Raw genomic sequence first — 25,825 nt, 5'->3', positions numbered from 1 at the left:
CGTGGGCCTCTCACTATCGCGGCCCCTCCCGTTGCGGGGCACAGGCTCCAGACGCGCAGGCTCAGTAGTTGTGGCTCACGGGCCCAGCTGCTCCGTGGCATGTGGGATCTTCCCAGACCAGGGCTCGAACCCGTGTCCCCTGCATTAGCAGGCAGATTCTCAACCACTGCGCCACCAGGGAAGCCCCACTGCAGGAGACTTTTAATGGCGGGGTCTCTTGGACAAAAGTGGATGGTCCCATATCCGCGATACTGTGGCTCTTTTCCCCTCCCCTCCCCCCAACCCGCTGCCCCAGAAGTACAGAGCTGGGACCTCCAGCCGACGGAGTAAATTTCTCAGCATGCGCCAGGCACTTAGGGGGCAGGTGACAGATGTGCCAATTATCTGTGTTCTGAAGTTTGGGCACGCTTTGTACTCTGGTGACAGAGAGCTCCTCTCCACATTGACGGGGCACGATCTGGGCTGGATTCTGCACAGCGGCCGTCAGCGTTAGCATTCCTGACATACTGCTCTTGAAAGCCGTGGTGTGCAGCCGAATGACATGTCGACAGTGGTTTGACTGTCAAATTTTGTGGTGCTTGTTTGCATTCAGTCAAATACTTTGCACTTAAACATGAGTTAAAGAGACAAGTCAAAAAGACTTCAACAAAACCTAAAGTTAAATATATGCCTATCCTTTATAATAGCATTCAGATTAAAACCATCAAAATGCAAAATGTTGTGGTTATACCCCTCCAGGGTCAGAGTGAATTTCTTGTTCTATATTTTTGCATTTACAGTGATTCTGAGAGGCAGGAAAATGCATCAGAGGCATTGATTTCTTCTAACAAAAAATCCAAAATTGAGAAAATTCTTGAAAATGCGGCCATTTTGAAAATGTAGATAAAGAAGAAAAATGCTGAAGATTTGGGTGGTTTACAGAGCAGCATGATTTTGTAATTGCTGCCACCTACTGTATGTGGTTGATGTTTGTTTAAATTTAGGAAGTTCATGAAGGTGAGGCTGTTGAAATAGATAATTAGAGCAAGGTAGACATCATTAGTTTATAACATTTCTTCTCTACCCCATAAGTGGCTCTTAATTACCGAGACAGCCGCCAGCTTTCATTCATTACCTTCAAGTGGGTTTAAAGTTTTTCTCATTTTAAACTTCCTCTGCCAAGGAACCTTCACAGCAATGCTGTCGAGTGCGCGTTCAAAAGCTTACCGTGCTCAGGGCTTTTCTGAGTTCACATGAAACTGTGTGTCTTAAGGAGGTTGTTCTGCTTTAATTTGTAGGAGCAACGGTTGGATTATAAATTAATTTCCATTAAAGAGGTGAAAATAGAGCTAGTGGAGCTGGTATGAGTTGCAGCAGTTGACTTAAAAGACATTCTTTTATTAGTCCTAAAACAAAGCTTCAGATCAGCCGCTAGTTAAATGTAACAAGCAATATAGGATCTCAGTCAACAGAGGCCCTTCTCTTTTATTAAGACCCAGCTGTCAAAGGGTCATTCGGTCCTTCCTGTGGAAAACAACTCGCCCATTAATGTTTGGGGTGGTCCCTCGACAGGATTTCTGAGTGAGTGCCTGACATTTAGTTTTTGAAAGGATCTAAAGCTGGGGCACTTGGACGTTGAGACTTATCAGAAGTAATGTGTTCAACCTTAGCTTCGTTAAATATGCCACAGTGTATGTCTGGAATGCTGCCACCAGCTACGTGAATTGACTTACAGGGCTGCTATAAAAGATTCAGGAGCATAAACTTCGTGGAGATCAAATCACTGTAGCTGGGAAGAGACTATACATAAAATTAATGCACTTCTCTGATGTGATGTTTTTACCTTGTTGCTACTTATATTATTTCAAGTGGCCCCTGTTCCAATGTCTGAAAACACCACAGTGAGGTCCACTTTTGCTTTTTCTGCCCTAGGCTATTTGCTTTCTAGAAGAGAAGGCCAAGCAGGATCTCCTGAAAAGCCACTCTCTGATCTGGGCCGTCTCTCCTACCTGGCCTACTGGAAGAGTGTCATCTTAGAGTATCTCTACCACCACCATGAGCGGCACATCAGCATCAAGGCCATCAGCAGAGCTACGGGCATGTGCCCGCATGACATCGCCACCACTCTGCAGCACCTCCACATGATTGACAAGAGGGACGGCAGGTGAGTACTGGTGCCCTGGGCGACCCGGCTGCCTCTTAAGCATCTTACATAAGAAAGGGTCCCTAGGGCTTCCCTGGTGGCGCAGTGGTTGAGAATCTGCCTGCCAACGCAGGGGACACGGGTTCGAGCCCTGGTCTGGGAAGATCCCACATGCCGTGGAGCAACTGGGCCCGTGAGCCACAACTACTGAGCCTGCGCATCTGGAGCCTGTGCTCCCCAACGAGAGAGGCCGTGACACTGAGAGGCCCGCGCACCGCGATGAAGAGTGGCCCCCGCTCACCGCAACTAGAGAAAGCCCTCGCACAGAAACAAAGACCCAACACAGCTAAATAAATAAATAAAATTTATTAAAAAAAAAAAAGAAAGAAAGAAAGGGTCCCTAAAGTTAGGTGGCTTCATTCCAGTTAAAGATAAGAGGTTCCCCAACGGTATTATCAAAACCTTTCTCCTAAAAAGAAAACAGGAAATGACCCTTTTTTGCTGGCCAGATTTCAATTTGCTGTATCCTTTCATTGATGAGCTTTCTGGCTTTTCCTAACCCAGGTAATATTAGTGCTAGCATACATCAATATGTGAAGGTGAAATGAAATTTCAGCTGTTGATTGCACTTTGTTCTGCCTCCTCACATTACAGATTTGTCATCATTAGACGGGAAAAGTTGATATTGGGCCACATGGAAAAGTTGAAAACCTGTTCCCGGACTAATGAGCTTGATCCAGAGAGTCTGAGGTGGACCCCAATTTTAATTTCTAATGCTGCAGTTTCTGAAGAAGAACGAGAAGCTGAAAAAGAGGTAATTTGGCTTCATCAGCCTAAGTTGTGTAACTTCAATCTTGTAGCATTCTGAAGCTAAGAAAGTCATTAACATCATTGTCAAAAGCTTGGTTATCTAGAGAGCTCGTGAAATGATATGGCACTAATTTATCCTAACTGAGGTTGCATGGTAAGACATGATAATTTTATTGAGTATGAAAAATGAAACATTTATCATTGATCACAAAGCAGCATTTTTCACTACTGACAGCATGTAATCAGATCAAATTTGGTGCTGAGCTCCAAGGCTGCAATGTCAATCGATTCTTTGTGTTTATGAACTTGCTTAAAGTGCTCCATGCCAGTGAGCATGTAATGTAGTGATAAAGGACTCAAACCAATTCGCTGCATCATTAATACTGCTAAATATCCCATGAAACCCAATCTTCTTTGATTTGTTATCCTAACTGATGCAAAAGAGTTCTGAGATGATGCAGCTGGAATGCTGCTTGGCTGGCTGACTACCCTGATCAGAAACGACTTAGAGATCCTTTGCCTTTGATCCTTAGAGGCTCTGGCTGTGTAACTGCCCTCTCACTGGCCCGCTATTTTTACCCTCCCCCCTTAGGCTGAGCGGCTAATGGAACAAGCTAGCTGCTGGGAAAAGGAGGAGCAAGAAATCCTGTCATCTAGAGCTAACAGTAGGCAATCACCTGCAAAAGTACAATCGAAAAATAAATATTTGCATTCCCCGGAGAGCCGGCCAGTGGCAGGGGAGCGAGGGCAGCTAATGGAGCTGTCTAAAGAGAGCAGGGAAGAGGAAGAGGAAGAGGAGGAAGAGGAGGAGGAGGAAGAGGAAGAGGAGGAAGAGGAGGAGGAAGAGGAAGAAGAAGAAGAAAATATTCAAAGCTCTCCTCCAAGGTTGACTAAACCACAGTCAGTTGCCATAAAGAGAAAGGTATGTGTCTGTTTAGATTTTCCATCCAAGTCAGTTTCAATCACATGTTATTTATCATTGCAAACATTCTATCTATTAGTATTTGTTTCACTCTCCATTCTTTAGATGTAGTTTATTTGTATCCAGTCCCACTGATCATGTATCGTCATCGTTTATCTTACAGTCATGATTGTGTTTATTCTTTGTGGTTTGTTAATGCTGTGACAGGAAACCAGGGACAGGCAGGCTTGCTAGTCTGGTAGTTACTGCCACCTGCTGGTTCATGGGACTGGAGTAAATCAGGCTATGGGAACAGAAAAGGGCCCAGGGGAGCACTTAAACCACCCTTCAGTGAATTTTGATGAAAACACCAAGGCCGAGAGAGGATAGGAGACTTGTCCAAGGTCACACAACTCTTTAGAGATGGAGGCAGAACCAGATGAGTGCTCAGACTCCAAGCCCAGCACTCCTGATGCTATTTCTTGTTCTTGGCATAGAATCGTTAGAAGGTATTTTAAACCCTTCAGTTTAATGCTATTTTGCTTTATGCAAGTACACATTACTGAAATGTCTCATATCTTAGTAGCCTGGTGGTTTCTCTAGATACACATACCCTGTGCAGAAAGTAAAAAATTGATTTTGTCTTTAGGTAACTGCTCAACCCAGAGCTGATATCTTTGTCTTTATTATCTATCTGTGACATAGAGAGGGACCAGACACTGTAGGATAGCCAAGACTAATAGTGACAGAGCAAGTTAAGGCTGTGCCCCAAGGCCACCCTATGTGGTGTCTGTCAAAGAACCTGCTGTTCTGACTCCCAGCTTGGCGTGCCTTTATCTAAGCCTGGCAATCTTCTAGTGGAAGGACAGCTGTGGGGAGGTGCTAGAAAGGAGCATCCCATAGAGTGGACTTTAGGCTTATGAATAATATTTTGATTTCTTACAAGGAAAATGTATTCATGCATTATGTATACAACAAAAGAAATTTGTTTTTAAAAACATAAAAAACCAGAATTATCCAAGGCATGATAAATGCCTACTGTCATATAAATGGACTCAACCTAAAGAAAACCAGTTCTGTATATTGGCTATACTTATGTTTGGGAAAATTCTAATGGATTAGGGAGAGAGCAGGCCAGCTGGGGGGATTAATAATTTTAAGTGTTAAATTACAGAATGTGACTATCAGGATTTATATGTGCACTTCAGTGAACATTCAGACAGTTAAAAATGTGAGACACGATAATTCTTGGATACATTTTACTTAGAGTTTGAGTTTTAACCAAGCATGTTGAACCCTTCTTTGCAATGTATTTTCAATAATTTTTCAGACCCATTATTGACAGATTACATCTTAGCAGCAAATCTGCCTGTTCTTCTTATATTTGAATTTTGTATCATTGAGTATTTTTTGCTTGGAAAAAAAATACATTTTATATTTGCAATTATGGAGAGTCATTTGTGCCAACCCGTAGTACAATTAGAAAAAAATTTTATATCTTATGTAAATAAAACACTTTACACATGTCTTTTTTTTTTTTTTTTTTTTTTTATTTATTTTGTTTTTATTTTTGGCTGTGTTGGGTCTTCGGTTCGTGCGAGGGCTTTCTCTAGTTGCGGCAAGCGGGGGCCACTCTTCATCGCGGTGCGGGGACCGCTCTTCATCGCGGTGCGTGGGCCTTTCTCTATCGCGGCCCCTCCCGTCACGGGGCACAGGCTCCAGACGCGCAGGCTCAGCAATTGTGGCTCACGGGCCCAGCTGCTCCGTGGCATGTGGGATCTTCCCAGACCAGGGCTCGAACCCGTGTCCCCTGCATTAGCAGGCAGATTCTCAACCACTGCGCCACCAGGGAAGCCCTCCACATGTCTTTAGATTTTCTTCAGATGCCATCTATGTTAAAATATTTTGGGGAATTCCCTGCCGGTCCAGTGGTTAGGACTGCGCGCTTCCACTGCCAGGGGCTAAGATCCCACAAGCCTCGCGGAACGGCCAAAAAAAGAAAAAAAGTAAAATTATCAGTGATATCCCTGCAGCTACCAATACATGACTCTAACATTGTAAACAGAGTATTTCTTTCTTCAAGTACCCTTTCTTCTTTTGCATCATTCCTGACGTCCTATGAAATGGAGAACAAGTAGGCTAGTCTTGTACACCATCATATATCTTACAGTGCTTTGCACATAGTAGGTGCTCCTTGAACAGTTATCAAGTATTAAAATGCGTGACCCAGTGGCTAGTTGATTGTTTAAACAATTATAGAAACATTGGTGTCCATGATGACTTAATCACTATGATATATGGGATTTTGAAGCCAGCAGGTACTACTGGAAAATAAATGCTAGAAAAGGAAACCTTAGCTTTTAAAATCTACAGTTTAGCTGCTAGGATGTTCCCTCTCAAAGCATCTGCTTGAGTAAACAATTGTTTTATTTGGAAAGCACTTGCCTCTGTAGTAGGAGCCCGAGAGGGATGTTAAACATCAAATGGAAGGTTAAGTACAAAGACATTACAGAAGTTTTTACGTGTAAGAGTCTCAGACACGCGTTCAGTACATGTTTGCTGCGTATCGACTCAACACTGTAATTTCTCATGAGCTCTGATGTATTATGTTTGGCATTAATTTCAGAGGCCTTTTGTGCTAAAGAAGAAAAGGGGTCGTAAACGCAGAAGGATCAACAGCAGTGTAACAACTGAGACCATTTCAGAGACGACAGAAGTACTGAATGAGCCCTTTGACAACTCAGACGAAGAGAGGCCAATGCCGCAGCTGGAGCCTACCTGTGAGATTGAAGTAGAGGAGGATGGCGGGAAGCCAGTGCTGAGAAAAGCATTCCAACATCAGCCTGGGAAGAAAAGACAGACAGAGGAAGAGGAAGGAAAAGACAATCATTGCTTTAAGAATGCTGACCCTTGTAGAAGTAAGTGGAGGAATTATAAAAACCTTACCCTTGTGAATATCTGTCTATTATTGCCAAAAAGCAGGCACCTGAATTCTACCCAAAGGCATTTCTGAGGCTGTACCGACCCACCAGAAATAAGTGCTCATCTGTCCTTTCTCATTCATAAAAGGTTCTATCCCTTCTTCCTGGAATTGGATTTTTATGTTCAACAACTTTAGAAGTTTAACATAGACCAGAACATCCCTCTAGGTGGGTTCATCTTACTTTCCAGAAATTGGCTTATCCTCAAAAATTTTGAAGTCTGTCAATAAGAAACACTTTGCACTTCCTTGATTCTAATATGTACTTGTTTTCACTTTTAACATTTCTGAAATCAGGGTATATATTATTATTGATGTGAGCACTGAATGCAGTAGTTTCTTTTTTCCTGAAAAACAAATATTAGTAAATTGATGATGTATCCTATAATCAGTGGTGTCTTTGTATATGTTCTTATCAAGAATCATCTAAAACCTACCCACACCATCACTATTAGCTTTGATAATATAGGATAATGTGGAAATCAAGAGATTATCCTTCCTTTCAAATTACTGTTTTACCGTTGCTATTGGCAGGGACACCCCACCCCATCCTCTAAAAAAAAATATTAAACACCACTGACTCCTCTTTGATGCCCTATTTAAAAGAAACCATCCCTTGCCTGTCAGGCTGGGAACTTGAGCTTCCAGCTCAATCATGAGGATTTGTGGGACAGTCTGTACTCTACAGTGGAAACGACTCTATTCAAAACCTTACTTTATTTCAGTCTAGAGAACAGGCCATCTCATGTCCCTGGAAACCACAGGTTATCACTCTTGCCTTTGAAAAGCCACAGTTTTAAGAACATGAGCAAGCAGCTCCTTGACTTTCTTAATTAACAAGAATACTATTGCCACATACATACTTCGCTGAGGCAGTGACATTTCACCCTGGGTATAGAGGAACCAAGCCTTGTTTGTTAGTTTCCTTAAACAAATAAACATACAAAAACAACTGCAGAAAGAGGTCATTTTTTTGGTGTGGAATTTGAGCCTTATTTCCGCTTCTTAGCTGTCTTCTCGGGAGCCTGTACATGAATCATCACTGCCTTCATGCTCCACTTTGTACCACTTGCCTTTAAAAATTCCAGGTTGCCATATTATACCTGATTCCTTTCAGGATCTTCTTTCTTAAAAAATAATTATTGGAAAACTCATCTTCTGACTTAGAGGGGTTTCCTACAAACGCTGATAGGTCTAGTAGCACGTGGAATAAGAATGTGGAATCCGAGGTCATTGGCATGCCTTTTGCCTGTCCATACGTATAGACATATGAACATAGTGAGATGTCTATTAACTGGAGATTGTACTTTGCACTTCTGAAGGAATCAGTCTACAGCACCGTATCTTTTCAGCTAGCCAATTTGAATGTAATACATTCAGGTAAGTTTACGTGTAATCCTTTTATTACATAAATGAGCTAAGAGCTTACCCTGTTCTGTACTGATTGGATTAGATATCCAATCTGGCAAACGGGATCTCTGTTCCACACTGATTATTAGATCTTGTTTTTGTTCTCCAAAATAGTGTTTCTAATAAGGCTATTTCTCTTTGTGAAGCTTTTTCTTTAAATTGACCCCTCTAGGAGATCAGTATAATCTTTAATTTTATAAAGATCTTAAAACTTGGGTGTTTTATATTTGTATTTATTCATATATTTACTTGTTTGCTTGCTTATATTTATATAAATATATTTATAATATATATTTACATATTTATATTCATATGTGCATATAGGTACAGTAAAAATAAGGTTAGCTGAGCTAAAATGAACTTGACAGTTATGGTTTGTTTCTTATTGAATATTCAAACCATACATTTGCACATTGATCCAAAATGCAATGTGGATAGAATTAGTGATAAAAAGAATACCTGTATTTTAAATGTTCAATAATTTCATGGTAATTACATTATAGTTTGTATCATCCAGAAATGATGATCCTGGAGTAGATTACAGATGTATTTATGTTCTGGTTATTTAGTTATTTATTCATTTGTTTCAGAGGTACATAGTTTATTTTTATGCCAGAAAGAACATTCAAATCAAAGTAAATAATGTCATCTGAGATCATTTCAATCCAGTAAATGTCCACAAGCTGAAGTTCACTTTCTCAGGATAAATATGCAAGTTAGACTTCTATTCATTTCTCCAGTACAGTGGTGATTGGGATATGAGCTAACTTTAACCCTTTCCCCTGCATTTCCTAATTTGCAAATATTCAAATTGATTCTTTTCACATTGTGGAATTCCAGGCTTTTGTATCAGAGAATATCTTGTTTGTCAAACTCACATAAGTTTAGTATAGTGGCCTGTATCCATGTGCTTCCTATAAAAAGCACAACTTTCTGTTAAGAGTGGGTTGTGTGTGGAGGTGTGTGGTGTGTGCACCATATATTGTTTTCCAGGCCTAGGTTATTTACTCCGTTTATACCACAATATTATTCTGTATTAGGTTTGACTGTGTCGTTAGCATCAACTCTTAAAATGCTAAATTGAAAGCAGTATGTGCTAAATTATTTAGAAAAATGAATTCAAGTTGTTCATGGTGATGCTTTCTAAGATTTTATTTTCCTTCCTCTCTCTTTCTCTCTGTCTCCTCACTAAGACAATATGGATGATGATGCAAATAACTTGAAAGAAGCCAGTAGAGACAATCCTGAACCTCTAAAGTGCAAACAGTGGCCAAAAGGAACAAAGCGTGGTCTATCTAAGTGGAGACCAAACAAAGAGAGGAAGACTGGATTTAAACTGAACTTGTACACCCCGCCAGAAACACCCATGGAGCCCGATGACCAGGTAACAGTGGAAGAACAGAAGGAGACTCCAGCAGACAAAACCAGCCCCGCTCCCACCAGGACTGAGGAGGAGGTCAAGGAAGCCGTGGAACCCCTGCTGCCTGGGGACGAAAACAGAAGGGAGGAAGCGTGTGCACCTGTAAGTCCAAATAAATCGCCAGGTGAAAAACCTGAAGACGATCTAATCAAACCCGAGGAGGAAGAGGAGGAGGAGGAGGAGGAGGAAGAAGAGGAGGAGGAAGAAGAAGGAAATGTAGAAAAAGACCCCTGTGGTGCCAAAAGTCAGGAAAGAGAGGAGCCCGAAGTCTGCACGGACAAAGAAGACCCTGTGCGTTTGGATGATCATGAAGAGGAGGAGGAAGAGGATGAAGAGCCATCTCACAATGAGGGGCATGATGCAGACGATGAAGATGACAGTCACATGGAGTCTGCCGAATCGGAGAAGGAAGAACGCCCAAGAGAAGCCTTCAAAGAAGTACTGGAAAACCAGGAGGCTTTTTTAGACCTTAGTGTGCAGCCTAATCATTCAAACCCAGAGGTCCTAATGGACTGTGGCGTTGACCTTACAGCTTCGTGTAACAGTGAACCTAAGGAGCTTGCTGGAGCCACTGAAACTGCCCCTGAATCTGATGAGGAACCCACAGGAGAACAGGCACAGGAGCAGGACCAAAAGAACAGTGAAGAAGTAGATTCTGAGTTCAAAGAGGGAAACACAGCAACCTTGGAAATCGACTCTGAGACCGTCCAAGCGGTTCAGTCCTTGACCCAGGAGAACAGTGAACAGGACGATACCTTTCAGGATTGTGCCGAGACTCAAGAGGCCTGTAGAAGCCTACAGAACTACACCCACGCAGACCAAAGCCCACAGATCGCCACCGCTCTAGACGACTGCCAGCAGTCAGACCATAGCAGCCCAGTTTCATCCGTCCATTCCCACCCCAGCCAGTCAGTACGTTCTGTCAACAGCCCAAGTGTCCCTGCCCTGGAAAACAGCTATGCCCAAATCAGCCCAGATCAAAATGCCATCTCAGTGCCATCTTTGCAGAACATGGAAACCAGTCCAATGATGGATGTCCCATCCGTTTCAGATCACTCACAGCAAGTCGTAGACAGCGGATTTAGTGACCTGGGCAGTATCGAGAGTACAACTGAGAACTACGAGAACCCCAGCAGCTATGATTCCACGATGGGTGGTGGCAGCATTTGTGGAAACGGCTCTTCACAGAACAGCTGCTCCTATAGCAACCTCACCTCCAGCAGTCTGACACAGAGCAGCTGCGCTGTCACCCAGCAGATGTCCAACATCAGTGGGAGCTGCAGCATGCTGCAGCAGACCAGCATCAGCTCTCCCCCGACCTGCAGCGTCAAGTCTCCTCAAGGCTGTGTGGTGGACAGGCCCCCGAGCAGCAGCCAGCAGCTGGCTCAGTGTAGCATGGCAGCTAACTTCACGCCGCCCATGCAGCTGGCTGAGATCCCCGAGACCGGCAGTGCCAGCCTTGGCTTATATGAACGGATGGGTCAGAGTGATTTTGGGGCTGGGCATTACCCACAGCCGTCAGCCACCTTCAGCCTTGCCAAACTACAGCAGTTAACTAATACACTTATTGATCATTCATTGCCTTACAGCCATTCCGCTGCTGTAACTTCCTATGCAAACAGTGCCTCTTTGTCCACACCATTAAGTAACACAGGGCTTGTTCAGCTTTCTCAGTCTCCACACTCCGTCCCTGGGGGACCCCAAGCACAAGCTACCATGACCCCACCCCCCAACCTGACTCCCCCTCCAATGAATCTGCCACCGCCTCTTTTGCAACGGAACATGGCGGCATCAAATATTGGCATCTCCCACAGCCAAAGACTGCAAACCCAGATTGCCAGCAAGGGCCACGTCTCCATGAGAACCAAATCGGCATCTCTGTCACCAGCCGCCGCCACCCACCAGTCGCAAATCTATGGGCGCTCCCAGACTGTAGCCATGCAGGGTCCTGCACGGACTTTAACGATGCAAAGAGGCATGAACATGAGTGTGAACTTGATGCCATCCCCAGCCTACAATGTCAACTCTGTGAACATGAACATGAACACTCTCAATGCCATGAATGGGTACAGCATGTCCCAGCCGATGATGAACAGTGGCTACCACAGCAATCATGGCTACATGAATCAAACACCCCAATACCCTATGCAGATGCAGATGGGCATGATGGGAACCCAGCCATATGCCCAGCAGCCAATGCAGACCCCGCCCCACAGTAACATGATGTACACGGCCCCCGGGCATCACGGCTACATGAACCCGGGCATGTCCAAACAGTCTCTCAATGGGTCCTACATGAGAAGGTAGGCAAAATGGGCAGTCACAAAACCCCTGGGCATCACTCTCGGATTGATCTGCACAAATACCTTTGAAGAGTACGATTTCAAAACCAGCAATTGGTGTGAATGCAAAAACATTTGTTGGCACCATTTATTTTAAAAAAAAAAAAAAAAAGCTGTATGCAGCAGAAAGCCTTATACAAGTTGTTTTTCTTTCTTCTTTTTTCTTTTTTTTTTTTTCCTTTTTCTTTTTTGGTACCTTTGTTTCTGTTACTTTTATATGAAATTCTCTGCAAAGGAAGGCCTCTCTTTGGACTACAGTTTGGAGGCAGCCACTTGCTGTGCCTGCTTCCATTAAACAATGTGGATATCAAGCCCCGTGCCCCAGCCCACCCCCAATTATCTGTTTTAATACTGAACCTAGAGGTTTTTTTTTCTTCCCCGTCTACTCCATGTAAATGCCTTTAGCATTTCAGTTATTGTATATTTTGTTTGAGGTGACACTTCAGCATGCCGCTAATGTCTTTGTTAGTGACAGTGCATTTTGTAGTACTGTACAAGTGTTGTGCTAACGGTAAGCCATTTCTTAAGTTTTTTGCCTTGATTAGGGTGCCCTAATTTGAGGGTTTAAAAAAAAAACTATATTTTTGTTAATTATAAAACTGTAAAGAGCTATAAAAGCTATTCCCATTTGGTTAGTCAAAAGGGTTTTATTGCTAAATGTTTGGTGTAAAGTTGAGACCCTTTTCCATTTTGGTGACAGATTTCTTTGGGGAAAAAAAGGCAGCTTTCTGTTTTATAAATGCAGACTTCTGTTTATTGAATGAAGCATATCTCAGTGTTTATCTGTCAGGTTTTGAAACATTTCATATATGTCCAAATACTTGGCAGGATTTTAAAAAAAATAGTGAATTTGGTGTAAAGTTGCTATTTTATGGAAATGCCTCTAACTTTACATTTTCATTCCATCTGTAGATTTTTCTATCTTTATAAAATATTGGAGTTATTTTTTAAGGAAAAATAGAGAAGTAGCTTGTGAATAGCTCAAACTAAGCTTACAAATCGCATGTAAAAAAGCAAAAAAGTTATTTGTGTCTGTTTATATTGCTTCCTTTTTTGTAGCCTTTGTACCTGTACAGGGTGACTGTAAGGGCCAAGCAGGAGAGGCGTAATCCTTGTATAAAATAGGAGCCAGCGACACTCTTGTATTTATCTGTTCTCTTTTTAGTCAGTCACTTCAAAAAAAAAACAAAAACAAAAACAAAAAAAAACAAAAAAAGCTGTACATTTTAACATAAAATAAATTATGATGAGCCATTTTTAGCCTCTTGTGTCCTGTCATATTATGATTGATAGAGAATGACCAATTGAACTGTATCATGTGTCACATCTCAGAACACATACACATTTTGGGAAAATAAATTATTTAGTGTAAATCGGAGTTAAGAGATTTTCTGATTTGTTTTGACTTTGTGGGAGGGGGTTGGCAATAAATAAGAGTAATATCTAATAAAACCATCACATATACCAAATACCTATTTAATAAATTAATTTATAATGGATTTTAATGCTTTTCATGAAAGTTTATTTTATGCTAGTGCATACCTTCTGTATGCCAATCATTGTCTTTAAAATAAAGTGAATTTGTTTTTTTCTTTTTGACTTTGATCTTCATTTGCAAAGGGATCCTGCCCAAATATCCAGCTGCCTCATTTATACAGTCTGTATAAACTCCCCTCAGGGCCTAGTCCAGTGGTAGCAAACTTCATTTTTTTAAAGATGAATACAAAAAACACCCAATTTGGACTTGTATGTTTGAAAAATCATTTTCTTGAAAAAGGCGTGAAAGTTTTGCTCTGTTGTGAATGAGTGATTGGATGTTATTTTTTAGAATCTAAAGTTTAGATTCTAAAAAAGAAAAAAAAAGGTCATTGTTCACAGACGTTATCTTACGGCATTCAGAGAAAGTTCTGTCTGACCGTTAAAACATTTGCTTATTCAAGTGACAGGCCTTGAAATGAATGCTTGACTTGGCACCCATGTGGAAAGGAGGACAGGACATACAGCCCCGAGTCACAGGTCCCGATGGAGGGAGGCTGCCCGGCAGGGTTTTGCCTTCTGAACTCACCCTGATTATCTTTTCCCACAGTTACGAAGCAGTCTGGGCTTAGTGTCAAGATTTTATCTTTTGGTCCCTTCTCCCCACAACTGCATAGCCAGTGGGGGGAATACCTGTAGTGGCTGAGGAGGGCTTCCAAGAAGACGCGTCTGCGAGGGCTGTCATCACCACGGGGAGAAGAGAAGCTTTAAGGTGCTTTGCTGGTAGGAAAGGAAACCTGTCATCCCCCTTCAGAGCGGGAAGCGATGGTGTGCTGCCTGTTGGAATCAACTGCTGGCATCTGTTCGGGAGCTGCCGAGGATCTTAGCAGCCCAGTGGATCCACACCTCAGGCAAGAGGCTGCCCCAGCCTGGAAGCGGGGGCGGGGGCGGGGGCGGGGTGGGGGGACCTGCTAACCAGCTGAAGGGAAACCAGGCAGAACCTCCCACAGGCCCCACCTTGAAACCTCATGTTTGGTCTCTTCTCTTGGGTTAAGTAAGGTTCTTTGGGAACTGAGATGGTCCTCTGTTCCATGTGTTGCAATGGCTTGTAACCACACGCTTGTGGTTTGTGTGGCATCTGGGCTTCCCCCACTCTGCCTGCCTCATAGTCCTCCCGGGAACTTGAGGACAAGTCCCAGTCGCTGCCCCAGACCTGCCGCACCAGAATTTAAGAACAGTACTGGGGACTCCTTGTGTTTCACAGGCTCCCTAGGGATTGCGGCATAGCCAGAAAGGGGAGCCCCTCTGCTGGCCCTAAGTCCTAACGTTCATTGACAGAAGGGAAAGGCTTGGTATAGGAGGGAAACTGCTGATCTGAGGTGGCCTCAGATCACCCTGCCCGCTGCTCTGCACTTCCTTACTCTCACTTAGAGAAATCAGCTCAGCCTTAAATGTGACACCAGCGATCTGGGAGAACAGGAGCTTGGATTCATCAGGACTGAAACAGAGTCACCATTAGGTGAGATTCATCAGCAGGCCACATCTTGTAAACCCAGTAATGTGTTCTTTCATTTATAAGAGGCTTAACAAGTGGTTGTCAGTTGCAGCCTTTATTTTTTACCGGCACAGGTGGTGCCTGCCCAGGTGTGAAGGCATCGGCTTTCCTCGCCAACATTACCTTTTAGAAACAATGGCTCACAAATAGTATCACAAAAATAATGACTCACAAACATCCACCCTATGTAGGAAATGGGGCAGTTTCTCCAATTTACACATGAGGGGATTGAGGCTCAAACAAGCTAACCTAATTGCCCAAACACACTCAGCTGAAATCTGTGAGCAGAAACAAACTCGGTTCTCTCCAAATCACAGCCCTTTGTCCTAGAACACTTCACTCTGGGAAAAAGCCCTAACTTGTCATCTCTCTGATTTAAAGGCTTAGGTAACAAATACATGATGCTTTTAAAGTTGTTAGGTGCTCTACATATATAGGTCACTTTGTTGTTACAAGCAGTACTGGTTTACAGTACAAGTACTGTTATGAAGCAGGACCTTCAATTTCTCGGTACCCACACTCCTGGTTTTCCTTCCCCCTCCTCCATCTTCTTTCCTGGATCTGCCTCCCAACAAACAAACACTGAGGCCTGGGGCTCCCTCTCTGTTTTCTCTCATTATCTCACCCAGTACAATGACTTCCAACACCACCTCTATGCAGATAACGCCCAGGAATTATGTCTCTAGTAGTGGACCTTCCTTTGAGCTCTCTCTAGAGTCAAGGTGAAATGACATGGGATGCCTTTTGTATGTCTTAGACATGATATAACTGGTGATGTCCAGCCCCCTACCCCCATTTCTGGCCCTGTCAATCCCATCTCAGTATTAAGGCACCACCAAGAAACCGAATCACTATCTTCCAAGTCTCTCACCCCTCCCAGCAGGTTCTGTGTATTCCCCAAGATAATTCCAAAATAATCTTGAATACTAGTCCCCTGGCACTATCTTAGTCCAGACCATCTTCCTCCTTCCTGTCAACAGTTCCACAACCTCCTTACTGGTTGCCTCCTCCCTACAGTCCATTCTCTCTACTTCAGTCAAGGTGATATTTTTTCTTTCCAGAATGATCTTCTTAAAACAGATCAGACCATTCTGCTGCTTAAAATTCATCGGTGGTTCTTATTTGCACTTGGAATAAAGTCCAATCTCTCTACCCTTCTGCGTCCACCTGCACTCTCACCCACAAGCTCCAGCTTCACTGATGGGCAGTTCCTGAAACACACCACCTCAGGTTAGAAACACATCTCTTTGCCACTTTGGTGCCACTTCACCTGTGCTGTTCCTCAGCCTAGAATGTTCCCTCCCCATTTGGCAGGTGCTCTCCTTCAAGTCTCAGCTCATCCCATCCGCTCAGGTCTTCTTCAACCACCCCATCTAAAGTGGGTTTTTCCCATCCCATCCCCATGCTTCTCCACCTCAGTACCTGCTTCCCTCATTCCACTTTATCACAGCATACATTTTTGTGTTGGCCTCCTAACCCAAATTTTAGCATGTGGTAGGTTCTCAGATACTTGTTGACCAAATGAATATTTTATTTCTGAAGACTTTAAATGCTTTTGCAAAAACTTCTGTTCCTTGGATTTCCCTGGTGGCTCAGTGGTTAAGAATCTGCCTGCCAATGCAGGGGACATGGGTTTGAGCCCTGGTCCGGGAAGATCCCACATGCCACGGAGCAACTAAGCCCGTGCACCACAACTACTGAGCCTACACTCTAGAGCCCGCAAGCCACAACTACTGAAGCCCGTGCACCTAGAGCCCGTGCTCCTCAACAAGAGAAGCCACCGCAAGGAGAAGCCCGTGCACCACAATGAAGGGTAGCCCCCACTCGCCGCAACTAGAGAAAGCCCACACGCAGCAACGAAGACCCAACGCAGCCGAAAATAAATAAATTTATTAAAAAAACAAAAAACTTCTGTTCCTCCTTTCTCCTATCCCTGGCTCCCATCTTAAAGAGACCAGACCTCCAACTTCTTCTTTCCTCAGCAGGACTTACAGCCCCACAAAGAGGAGGGAACGTGTGGGAAGGTGGAGAGAGAACACCAAAAGAGCACTCCAAGGAACACCAGCACTGGACCTGTCCTTCCCACATACGGATTCATTTAAATGTAAATACTTCATTATGATGGATAAAAGTAACATTTTATTAAAATGGAAATATTTCTTTCTTTCTGGATAAGTAATAGATCAGACCTAGGAGATAACTGAGTTTAGAGGGGGCTATTGGGGTCCTATGATGGGAAGTTCTAGGTAGGGGCCACTAGAATCCCTTTTGGTCTACATCTCTTTCCCAAAAGCCTGTGTATATGGCTCCCCTTACACCCAAATCTGAGTCATTATGAGGACCCATTATGGGCCAAGGTGACCATCCCAGAGCAGATACTAGGCAGTCCCAGGAAGCCCTACCAGCCACAGGGGCGCAGGCCACAGGTCCTCCTCTCTGGCACAAAAGCAGGGCAGCCGCCCTAAGGTTACAGGGTGACCCTCAGGTGGCTTTACAAAGCTGCTGAGCCCCTAGTGGGCCCCTTTTCCTGTTTTCCCCGTAGGCCTTTATCAGGCAGTTTTGATTTCTGGTCCTGGACTGCTGGCATCTCCATCAGCATCTCTCTCTCTCTGGGTTCTGTCTGGTTTCCAGTTTCTGGTTCTAGAAGCCATCTCTCCCCGCTTGGTGCCTGCTGCTGTTTTCTCCTCAAGAATGAGAACCACGCGGTCATGGTGACTGGCTTAGCTCTCAGGGGCGCGGGCATCTCCACACCTGAGCTCACCCGGCTGCCTGGTCCTCTCATTCCAGGGCAGACACCTTTGCAAATACTTTCTGCCGGGGCTGAAAACAAGCTCATGTTGCTTTGACTAGAATCAAAACAAAAGAAGCTTCCCCAAGTTCCGGTCCCCCGAAGATTGTCTCCTTCCAAAATTATAAAGTCAAACTCTTGTTCAAATTTACCAGAATTTGTTGAATTTTTCTGGGTAGTGGCGCTTCTGGCTAAGATTCTGAACAGCCCTGACTCCTTGAGGAAGGTAGGGGAGCCCAAAGCGGGGGGCTTCTGTGCAGGGGACCGCCACTCCCTACCCCTACCAGATGAATTGCTCTCTGCCGCTTCCAGAGAGCAGCGTCTGTGGATGGTGACCTGAGCCTGGGGATTCCATCGAAAGGAAGATGCAGGAGCCACCGGTAAGGAAACGCGCGTCCTCCCCATGCCCAGCCCCCACCCCGGACAGCTGACTCACTAACAAGCGGTGCAAACTCTCCTGCAACAGCTCTCGCAGGCACTTTTCTGTGGTTAGAAAATCAAGTTAAATTTTTAAATTATTTTTTAAAGAATGTGACTTTCAGACAAAGCCAAATATTTAATCACAGCACAATGTCTACACATCTTTAAATCCTTTCCCGCATCCGTCTTACCAAAAAAACAAAAACAAAAAAACGGCGCATGCGTGCGTGCTCACTTGTAGCCAGTTCCGCTGGGAAGCCCGTCTGCCCCATTTTGCTGTGAAGCCAAGTGCTGGCCTCCTACCGGAGGCCGCTATGAATTACCCGCTCTGTTCACCAGCCCCTGGGAAGTTTAAGATTGTTTGGAAGGAGTCAAGCTTTGGTTTCACGTCCCTTCTCTGTGACGAAGGAAGTCACAGGCCAGAGCTATTTTCAGCCTTCCCCCGTCATTCCCGAGTATCCTGCGCACCCCGTGAGGGGGCCTTACAGCTCCTCCTCACCAGCCTTCTCACCGTCCCCGCCGTGCCGGGCCTGTCGCCTCTGCTGCACCAGTTGCTGGTCCAGTTCCCGGAGCTGCTTCAGAAAGCCCCGGTTGGGTAGGACACAGCGGTTCTTGGCCACTTGTTGGATGGCGTCCACCAGGGTCATGTTCCTGTGGATCATCAGGTAGGCCAGGACGAGAGTCGCCGACCGGCTGCGGCCCATGGCGCAGTGAACCAGGATCTTATCTGCAATGGAGTGGGGAGAGGAAACACCCCCATTGTAGGAGCAGGGTGGCCCGGAGGTTGGGGCATAGGTGTGGGGCTCACGCAGAGCCAGCTCAGATCCTGACTCTCCCACTATTGTAGGACCCTGGGCAGGTTACTGAGTGGCTGGGAGCCCCAGCTTCCCCATTTGTACAATGGGGATACTGTCAGTATCCTCTTCATTAGGGTCGGTGTGAAGGCAATTGGTGCAAAGCAACTTGGTACACTGCTTGGTGCATATTAAAGGTTCAGTAAGTCACAGATGTTATTATTGTTGCCTCTGTGAGGAAGAGGAGGGATTGAAACTGATGCTTCCTACCTGCCAAAGCACCTCCAAGGGAGAGCCTTGTGAGTTTTTTTTAACGTTCACTTTTAATTTATTTATATTTATAATATATTCATATTATTTATTTACTTAATGCTTACTTATTTTGAATAGGGCAGCCACTAGGGTTCAAATTTCAAAAGGTATAAAATGATGGCATTGAAAAGCCTCCCACCCACCTCCTCAGTTCCCCAAAGCAACAAGTATTACCAATTTCTTCTTCTGGAGAATTATCTGTGCATATACGTAGCAAAAATATATTTTTTCTCTTATTTTCTTGCCCAAAAGGTAGCAAGCTTTACACACTTTTCTCTACCTTGCTTCTTCCATTTAACAATATATCTTGGAGACCTTTGTATATCAGTCTCTGAGGAGTTCTCTCTTTGTTATTTTTTCTTGTGGCTGCACAGAGTTCCTCTGTATGGATGAACCATAATCCACTTTAAACGGGGTGCATTTCATCCCATCCACAGCTGCAGGTGGATTGTGGAGGAATGCAGGCTTTCTGCACCATTTGCAGTGCTGCTGCATTTGACCTCGGATAAGGAGAGAGCACCCACAGTCCCAAAGGGCCCTTTGAGGGACCGAGACAGCGGGTGCAGTCTGCTTGCCGTGGAGTCTGTGAGCATTCACGTGGCCGTGGGAGCCTGCAGAACCCTGGCCTTCTCTCTTGCAGTCCTGCGTTAGAGAGTCAGTTCTGCTACTAACCACCTGGGTGTGGGGTAAGCCACTCAGCCTGTGGCACCTCGACTTCCTCAACTGTCAAAAGGGGCAGCAGCCTCAGATCAGCTGTGAGCAAAGCCAATTGAGTAAAAATCACATGGTCAGATTTTTAAAAAATTAAAAGTTTTATTGTGTCATGTGGTATAACCAGGGGATGAATATTCTTAAAACTTAGGTGACCAAATTGTCATCTAGATCAGTGGTTCTCTAAGCATAAGCCAAGACCCTAGGGGTTCCCAAGGGTACTCTGAGGAGATCTGTGGAGTTAACATTATTTTCAAAATAGTACTATGGCGGTGTTTGTCTCTTTCACTGTTTTGACATTTGCACTGATGGTACAAAGGCAGTGGTGGGAAGAACTGCTGGTGCCTTAGCGTGAATTATGGCAGGGACACTGGACTGTAGTAGTAATCATTGCATTCACCACCAAGCACTCTTGGGGAAAAAACAAGCCAATTTCCCTTAAGAATATCTTTGATGAAGCAGTAAAAATTAATTTTATCGAATTTCAGCCCTTGGTTACACTTCTTAATATTCTGTGTGATGAAATGGGATGTGTACATAAAGCACTCTGGCTGCATACCGAAGTACGATTGTTATCTCAAGGAAAAGCTTATGGGAGATTGAGTTGCAAGCTGAATTAGCCACTGTTTCGTGAAACACCATTTTTACTTAAAAGAGTAAATGACAGAAAAACCATGGTAATTCAAACTTGGGTATTTGGCAGACTTTTTCTAGAAAGTGAACAAAGTGAGCCTTTCACATCAAAGAAAACAATTGAGAGTATCTGTTGCCAGTGATAAAATGCAAGCTTTCAAGCAAAAATTAGAATTTTGGAAAACTTGTATCTACTGTGAGATTGACAGTTTCGCAATACTCAAGATTTTTCTGTTAAGATCGGCAGTCATATTAACAAATGTGTCTTCTGACAATGTACAGTGAAAGTGTCAACATTTGGAAGATCTGCATAACTTAGTGAACAAGATTTTCCACATAACCAATGTGAGATATTACAAAATCATGTGTGGGTAAAAAATCCATTCAAAATGCAAGAGAGACCAATGGATTTTCATGTAACAGAGTACGAAGTTTATAGATGTGGTTTCAGATTCCACATCACAACTCACCTTTAAGACGCTATCACTTGTCAAGTTTTGGTGTAGTATCAAAGAGGAATATCCACAGTTTTCTGAAAAGGCTGTTAACATATCCCTTCCTTCTCCAGCTATATATCTGAGTAAGGCTGGATTTTCTCCATATACTTCCACCAAGACACCATATCACAACAGACTGAATGCAGAAGCAGATATAAAAACCCACCTGGATTCTCATAAGCCTAGCATCAAAGAGATTTTCAAAAATGTAAAATAATGCCATGCTTCTCCCTACTTTATTTTGGAAAATATAATTTTTTTCATAAAAATATGTTAATATGCAATGGGTTCACTTTATTAGTTTTAAATAAATAAATATTTTTAAAATTTTCAGTTCTTATTTCTAATAGAGTAGATACTGATAGATCTACCCTACATAAATGCTCTTTGAGGCCTTCAATAATTTTTAGGAGTGTGAAAGGGATCTGAGACCATAAAGGTTGAGAACTGGAAGATATAGAAGAATCTCCACACTGGACTTCCCTGGTGGTCCAGTGGTTAAGAATCCCCCTGTCAATGCAGGAGACACGGGTTCGAGCCCCGGTCTGGGAAGATCCCACATACCACAGGGCAGCTAAGCCGGTGCACCACAACTACTAAGCCCATGCTCTAGAGCCCGTGAGCCACAACTACTGAAGCCCTTGCGCCTAGAGCCCATGCTCCGCAACAGGAGAAGCCGCCGCAATGAGAAGCCCGTGCACCACAACGAAGAGTAGCTCCCGCTCGCCACGACTACACAACTAGAGAAAGCCCTCCACGAGAAAAAAGCTCCCTTCCGCCACTATCATGGCAACAGCTGGGCCGAATGAGAACTCCACCACTATCATGGCAACAGCTGGGCCGAATGAGAAATCACCATGAGAAGCAGCTTTCCATCCTTCAGGCCTCCATTTGGTGGCGCTCTAGAGCTCACAAAGCACCTCAACATGTTTTATCTCATTTCATCCTTAATACAGCCATCAAGGTTTCATTATCCTCATCCCTGCTTTACAGGTGGGGAAACAGCCGAGGCGGAATGACTGCTAGAGGTCACCCAGAAAGATGGTGCCACCTCTACAAATAGTTCAAAGCAACTTGTTATTGAGACCCTACCGTGTGGCGGCTACTTGCTGCTGTGCTCTGGGGACAGAAGAAGTAATGAGATGAGCGTCTCTGGCTGTCCCCCACACTGCCACCACTGCCATCCCAGTGGCGGACCTCTCCTGCGGTTCTGGGATCCCTTTGCTGGGGTCAGGGTGGCTGGGGCAGCTTGAGCTGTGTGACCCCAGTGCTGTCCCTGTTCCTGAGTCTTCTGCCTGAGGCCTGGAAGGATGACCAAGGAGACACTCATGGACATCACTGGGTTTATGGAACACCAGCAGGAGATGAGAAGGGCTTGGCAAAGAACACTTCTGAATGGACGTGGCTCCCCGTGTCCCTCTCACCTCCACTCCCCACCTGCCTCATGGGACCAAGCCCAGGACAGCGGTGATGGTCAGCAACCGCGGCAGCATGAGCCGTGCAAGTGGGCCCAATACCAGGCCCCAGGATTCTCCTTCCCCACCCACCCCAGCTGGAGAGGCCTGCACACCCCGCCCTATGGCAAGGACCCTGCTGGTGGCCTTTCCACACACACAGTGCTGACACAGAAGGCGCCCATAAAGAACTGTTCATTTTATCACGATTCGTTTCCACGAATCTCCACAGGCTAAGCATGCGGGCCTCCAATCCCCATCGCTGAGCTGCAAGAGTGTGGCCGCCTTTTCCCCGTGCACCTGGGCCAGAAAGGCCAGAGGGCGAGAAGCAGGGCGGCTTCTTCAGTGCTGGGTGGGGTTTGGGGGCGGCTGGCCCAGCTCATGGACATCACTGTCCTCCTGGAGTGGAATGTCTACCTCTGGTATTCTAATCCCCACAGACTGTTCCAGAGGCTGCCTGGCCCCTTGCCAGCTCTGCTGATAACTAAAGCGTTTCTTCCTCCACTGGCAAAAAGGGTAATTCTTTCTGTCATGACTAAAGACTTGAAACAGACGAAAGCTGTAGTTCATTAAGTCTTTAGGGAGCCTGAAGTCTGTGAAGCGGGAGGAGGGGGAGGGGAGAGAGAGGGGGAAGGGGATGGGGGTCCTCCGCTCCAGCAGAAGCTCCTCCCGGCTGAATTTTGCTTTCAGGACAGCAGCACTAATGCCGTCAGCCGTGTGAGCTTGGTGGGCCTCCTAGGGTAGAGGACCTGTCCCCAGAGTCTCAGGGCACTGCTCCCTCTTTGCTCTGTGGCTCTGCTAAGCACCACCCTTTGGGGCCCAGCATTGGATGGTGAGAAACTGCTCTCAGGAGAGTTCGGGAGACATGCAAGGAAGGCTGCATTCAGCCTGTTCACAGCGTGAGCGTGGCCCACACCAGAGGAAGCCGAAGGGAGCATTGTCAGGCTTGGCATTTTCTAGGTCAGTGGCTTTCACACTTCTTTGTGTGACAGCCCCCTCCCGCCCCGTGCAAATCATAAAATTCACAGCTAACAAGTACATGGGTTCAGCCTACCCCATATCTTCCAAGCACTTCATATGTTCGTTGTAGTCAGTCCTCAGAACAACCTGATGAGGTAGATGAAATTAGTATCCCTGTTTTATCGAGGAGGTAGCTGAAGTGCAGGGAAGCAATGTGTCTGAGTCACACAGCTGGGAAGTGGCAGGACTTTGATTCAAGCCCAGGCCACTGAAGACAGAGGACTTAGATGTTAAAGGGGCTTCACAGGTATGTGCGTATCAGACAAGAGTTTCACAAAATAATTTGTGCTTTTATTACATGCAGTGTACGCTGATGTCTTCTACTCTTTCCTAATCTTTTCAATTTTTGTTTTTTTTTTAAGAAATCCTAGTCAAAGCCACTAAATTGATTTTACAACCCACTGATAGGCCACAATTTATGTTTGAAAAATGATGGTTTCAATTAAATATTTCTCCTTTGGCCTTCACCAAAAGGTGAATTCCCACAATCTTAGGAAGAAAAGCCAAATCCAGAACCTCTACTGTTTACCTAATGGCACGTTTTCACTGGCAACCAGAAGGTGGGCCTCTGTCACTCAAATCAGACGTATAGGCTAAGCCTGTTATCACCAACCACCCCCCAACTTCCTTGGCTTGTGGAGGAGGCCCTTTGTCTCCCACTCACTACCTTGGAACCTGCAAAAGCAGAGTTCCTACTCCTCCCAAAATAGTTCTGCACACGTGGAAGTCCTCAGAAAAAGGATGCATGGCATGTTTTAGAACTGCCAGGGGACAGGCTTGTATGTGCTGCAGTGGGTCAGGATACCCTTAAAATACCCTGAAAATCTGGTCTGATTAAAGCTCAGAAGCATCGGAGAAACAGCCTCTTGCTCAAACACAGACTTCATTTATTTCTTCAAACCTACCGTATCCATAATAGATTGTAAGATGGCTTCCAAAGCAGCCTGTGGACTGTTTGTTCAAGAAAAAGAAAGAATAAAAGGAGAGTGGTGATACTAAAATCTGATCTTTAGAGCCTCATGGTATCCGCCCTGGGATTTCTAAGAAGATTTCATTAAATTAAAACCACAGTAACTCAGCTCTGAGGGTGCTGTGCCAGGAGCAGTGAAGGCAGTCCAAATGGGGCTCCCGTGGCAGCATGTTGTCCGTACTTCTTTTTCTGACGAAGAATGACAAGTTCAGTTGTTTTAGATCCTATAACCAGCTGGAATGTCTCACCTTCCATGATATTGGGTGACCTCTTATACAGCAAAGTCACCAGATGCTCAAAATAAGGACAAAGGACTCTTCCGTGAGGCCTGAGTGACAGAAGCGATGCCCGCTGGTCCCTGATTAACTCTGTGACCCTCAGCACATCAGTTGGCTTCTCTGGGTCTCTGTTTCCCCAGCTCTCAGGGCAGAACACTGGACTAGATTATCTCTAAGATTTTTCAAGAGTGTCTGAGGTTGCCTGGTGAGTTCTTTCGGAAGGGTCAGATCAGGGTAGAGCAGACACAGGGGTGGGCCCCACGTGGCTGATTACAGACCACCCGTACAGCTCTGCAGCACCACAAGGGATGCTTTTCAAAAAGAGGGAACGAGACTGGCTGTGAGGAGCAGTGGTGGGAAACGGTATACACTAAGCTGAAACTAGCCAAGGAAGAACAGGAAAGACAGAGGAAAAAGACATGTCTTTGCCTTTTGGCCAGACTGTCCATCAACACCTCTTACATCAAGAGTATAATAAGAAACATACGAGTGCGTCTGGCTCCTAAAATGCTACAGGAGTGTCCCGTGGTTCTCCAGGGCGTGACTAGACCCTTCCAGGCTGCCTACTGCCTGTGCCATAGAGGCTGAGCACACGCCATCTCCACGTATGGAGTCTCTGACAATGCTGACGAGCTTTTTATTTTGTTACTCTGACTACTCAGGGCACAGGTTACAAACTGACAGCCATTGGGTTTCTTTTGTTTGGGCTGTGCCGCGTTTTAAGAGATTTTCAATTTGTTGCCAACACTTAAAATTTGAGCAATTTTACGTTAAAATCCAGATTGGAGACTTTTCCTGAAAAGTCAGATCCGCCACATTGGCACTGATTCTCACAAGACAATCATTGGCTGGGACTGAGTAGCAGCTGTCCCCTTTGCAGGGGATATGGGGCTCTCAGCTCAGCCACAATCACCCTCTCCCCTCACCCCATG

General features: G+C 44.9%; 2 protein-coding genes across 2 annotated transcripts in view; one reads left to right on the top strand and one right to left on the bottom strand.

Moving 5' to 3' along the window:
- The window catches only part of KAT6B (lysine acetyltransferase 6B), a 184,531-nt gene extending 170,947 nt beyond the window's left edge, over positions 1-13,584 (top strand). Inside the window, 5 exon segments of the mRNA XM_057531181.1 lie at positions 1,912-2,143; positions 2,777-2,936; positions 3,525-3,854; positions 6,460-6,751; positions 9,417-13,584. Of these exon segments, the coding sequence (XP_057387164.1) occupies positions 1,912-2,143; positions 2,777-2,936; positions 3,525-3,854; positions 6,460-6,751; positions 9,417-11,950 (3,548 nt within the window). The 3' untranslated portion in view covers positions 11,951-13,584.
- Positions 13,585-18,336: 4,752 nt separating this feature from the next.
- DUSP29 (dual specificity phosphatase 29) overlaps positions 18,337-25,825 on the bottom strand; it is a 35,101-nt gene continuing 27,612 nt past the window's right edge. The window contains exon 4 of the mRNA XM_007166564.1: positions 18,337-18,951. Within this exon, the coding sequence (XP_007166626.1) occupies positions 18,707-18,951 (245 nt within the window). The 3' untranslated portion in view covers positions 18,337-18,706. The remainder of the gene's footprint in view (positions 18,952-25,825) is intronic.

Source organism: Balaenoptera acutorostrata, chromosome 16 (genome assembly GCF_949987535.1).
Source record: "Balaenoptera acutorostrata chromosome 16, mBalAcu1.1, whole genome shotgun sequence".
Taxonomy (NCBI): Eukaryota; Metazoa; Chordata; class Mammalia; order Artiodactyla; family Balaenopteridae; genus Balaenoptera; species Balaenoptera acutorostrata.
The sequence above is the reverse complement of the archived record's forward strand: the minus strand, read 5'-3'. Positions and strand labels throughout refer to the sequence as shown.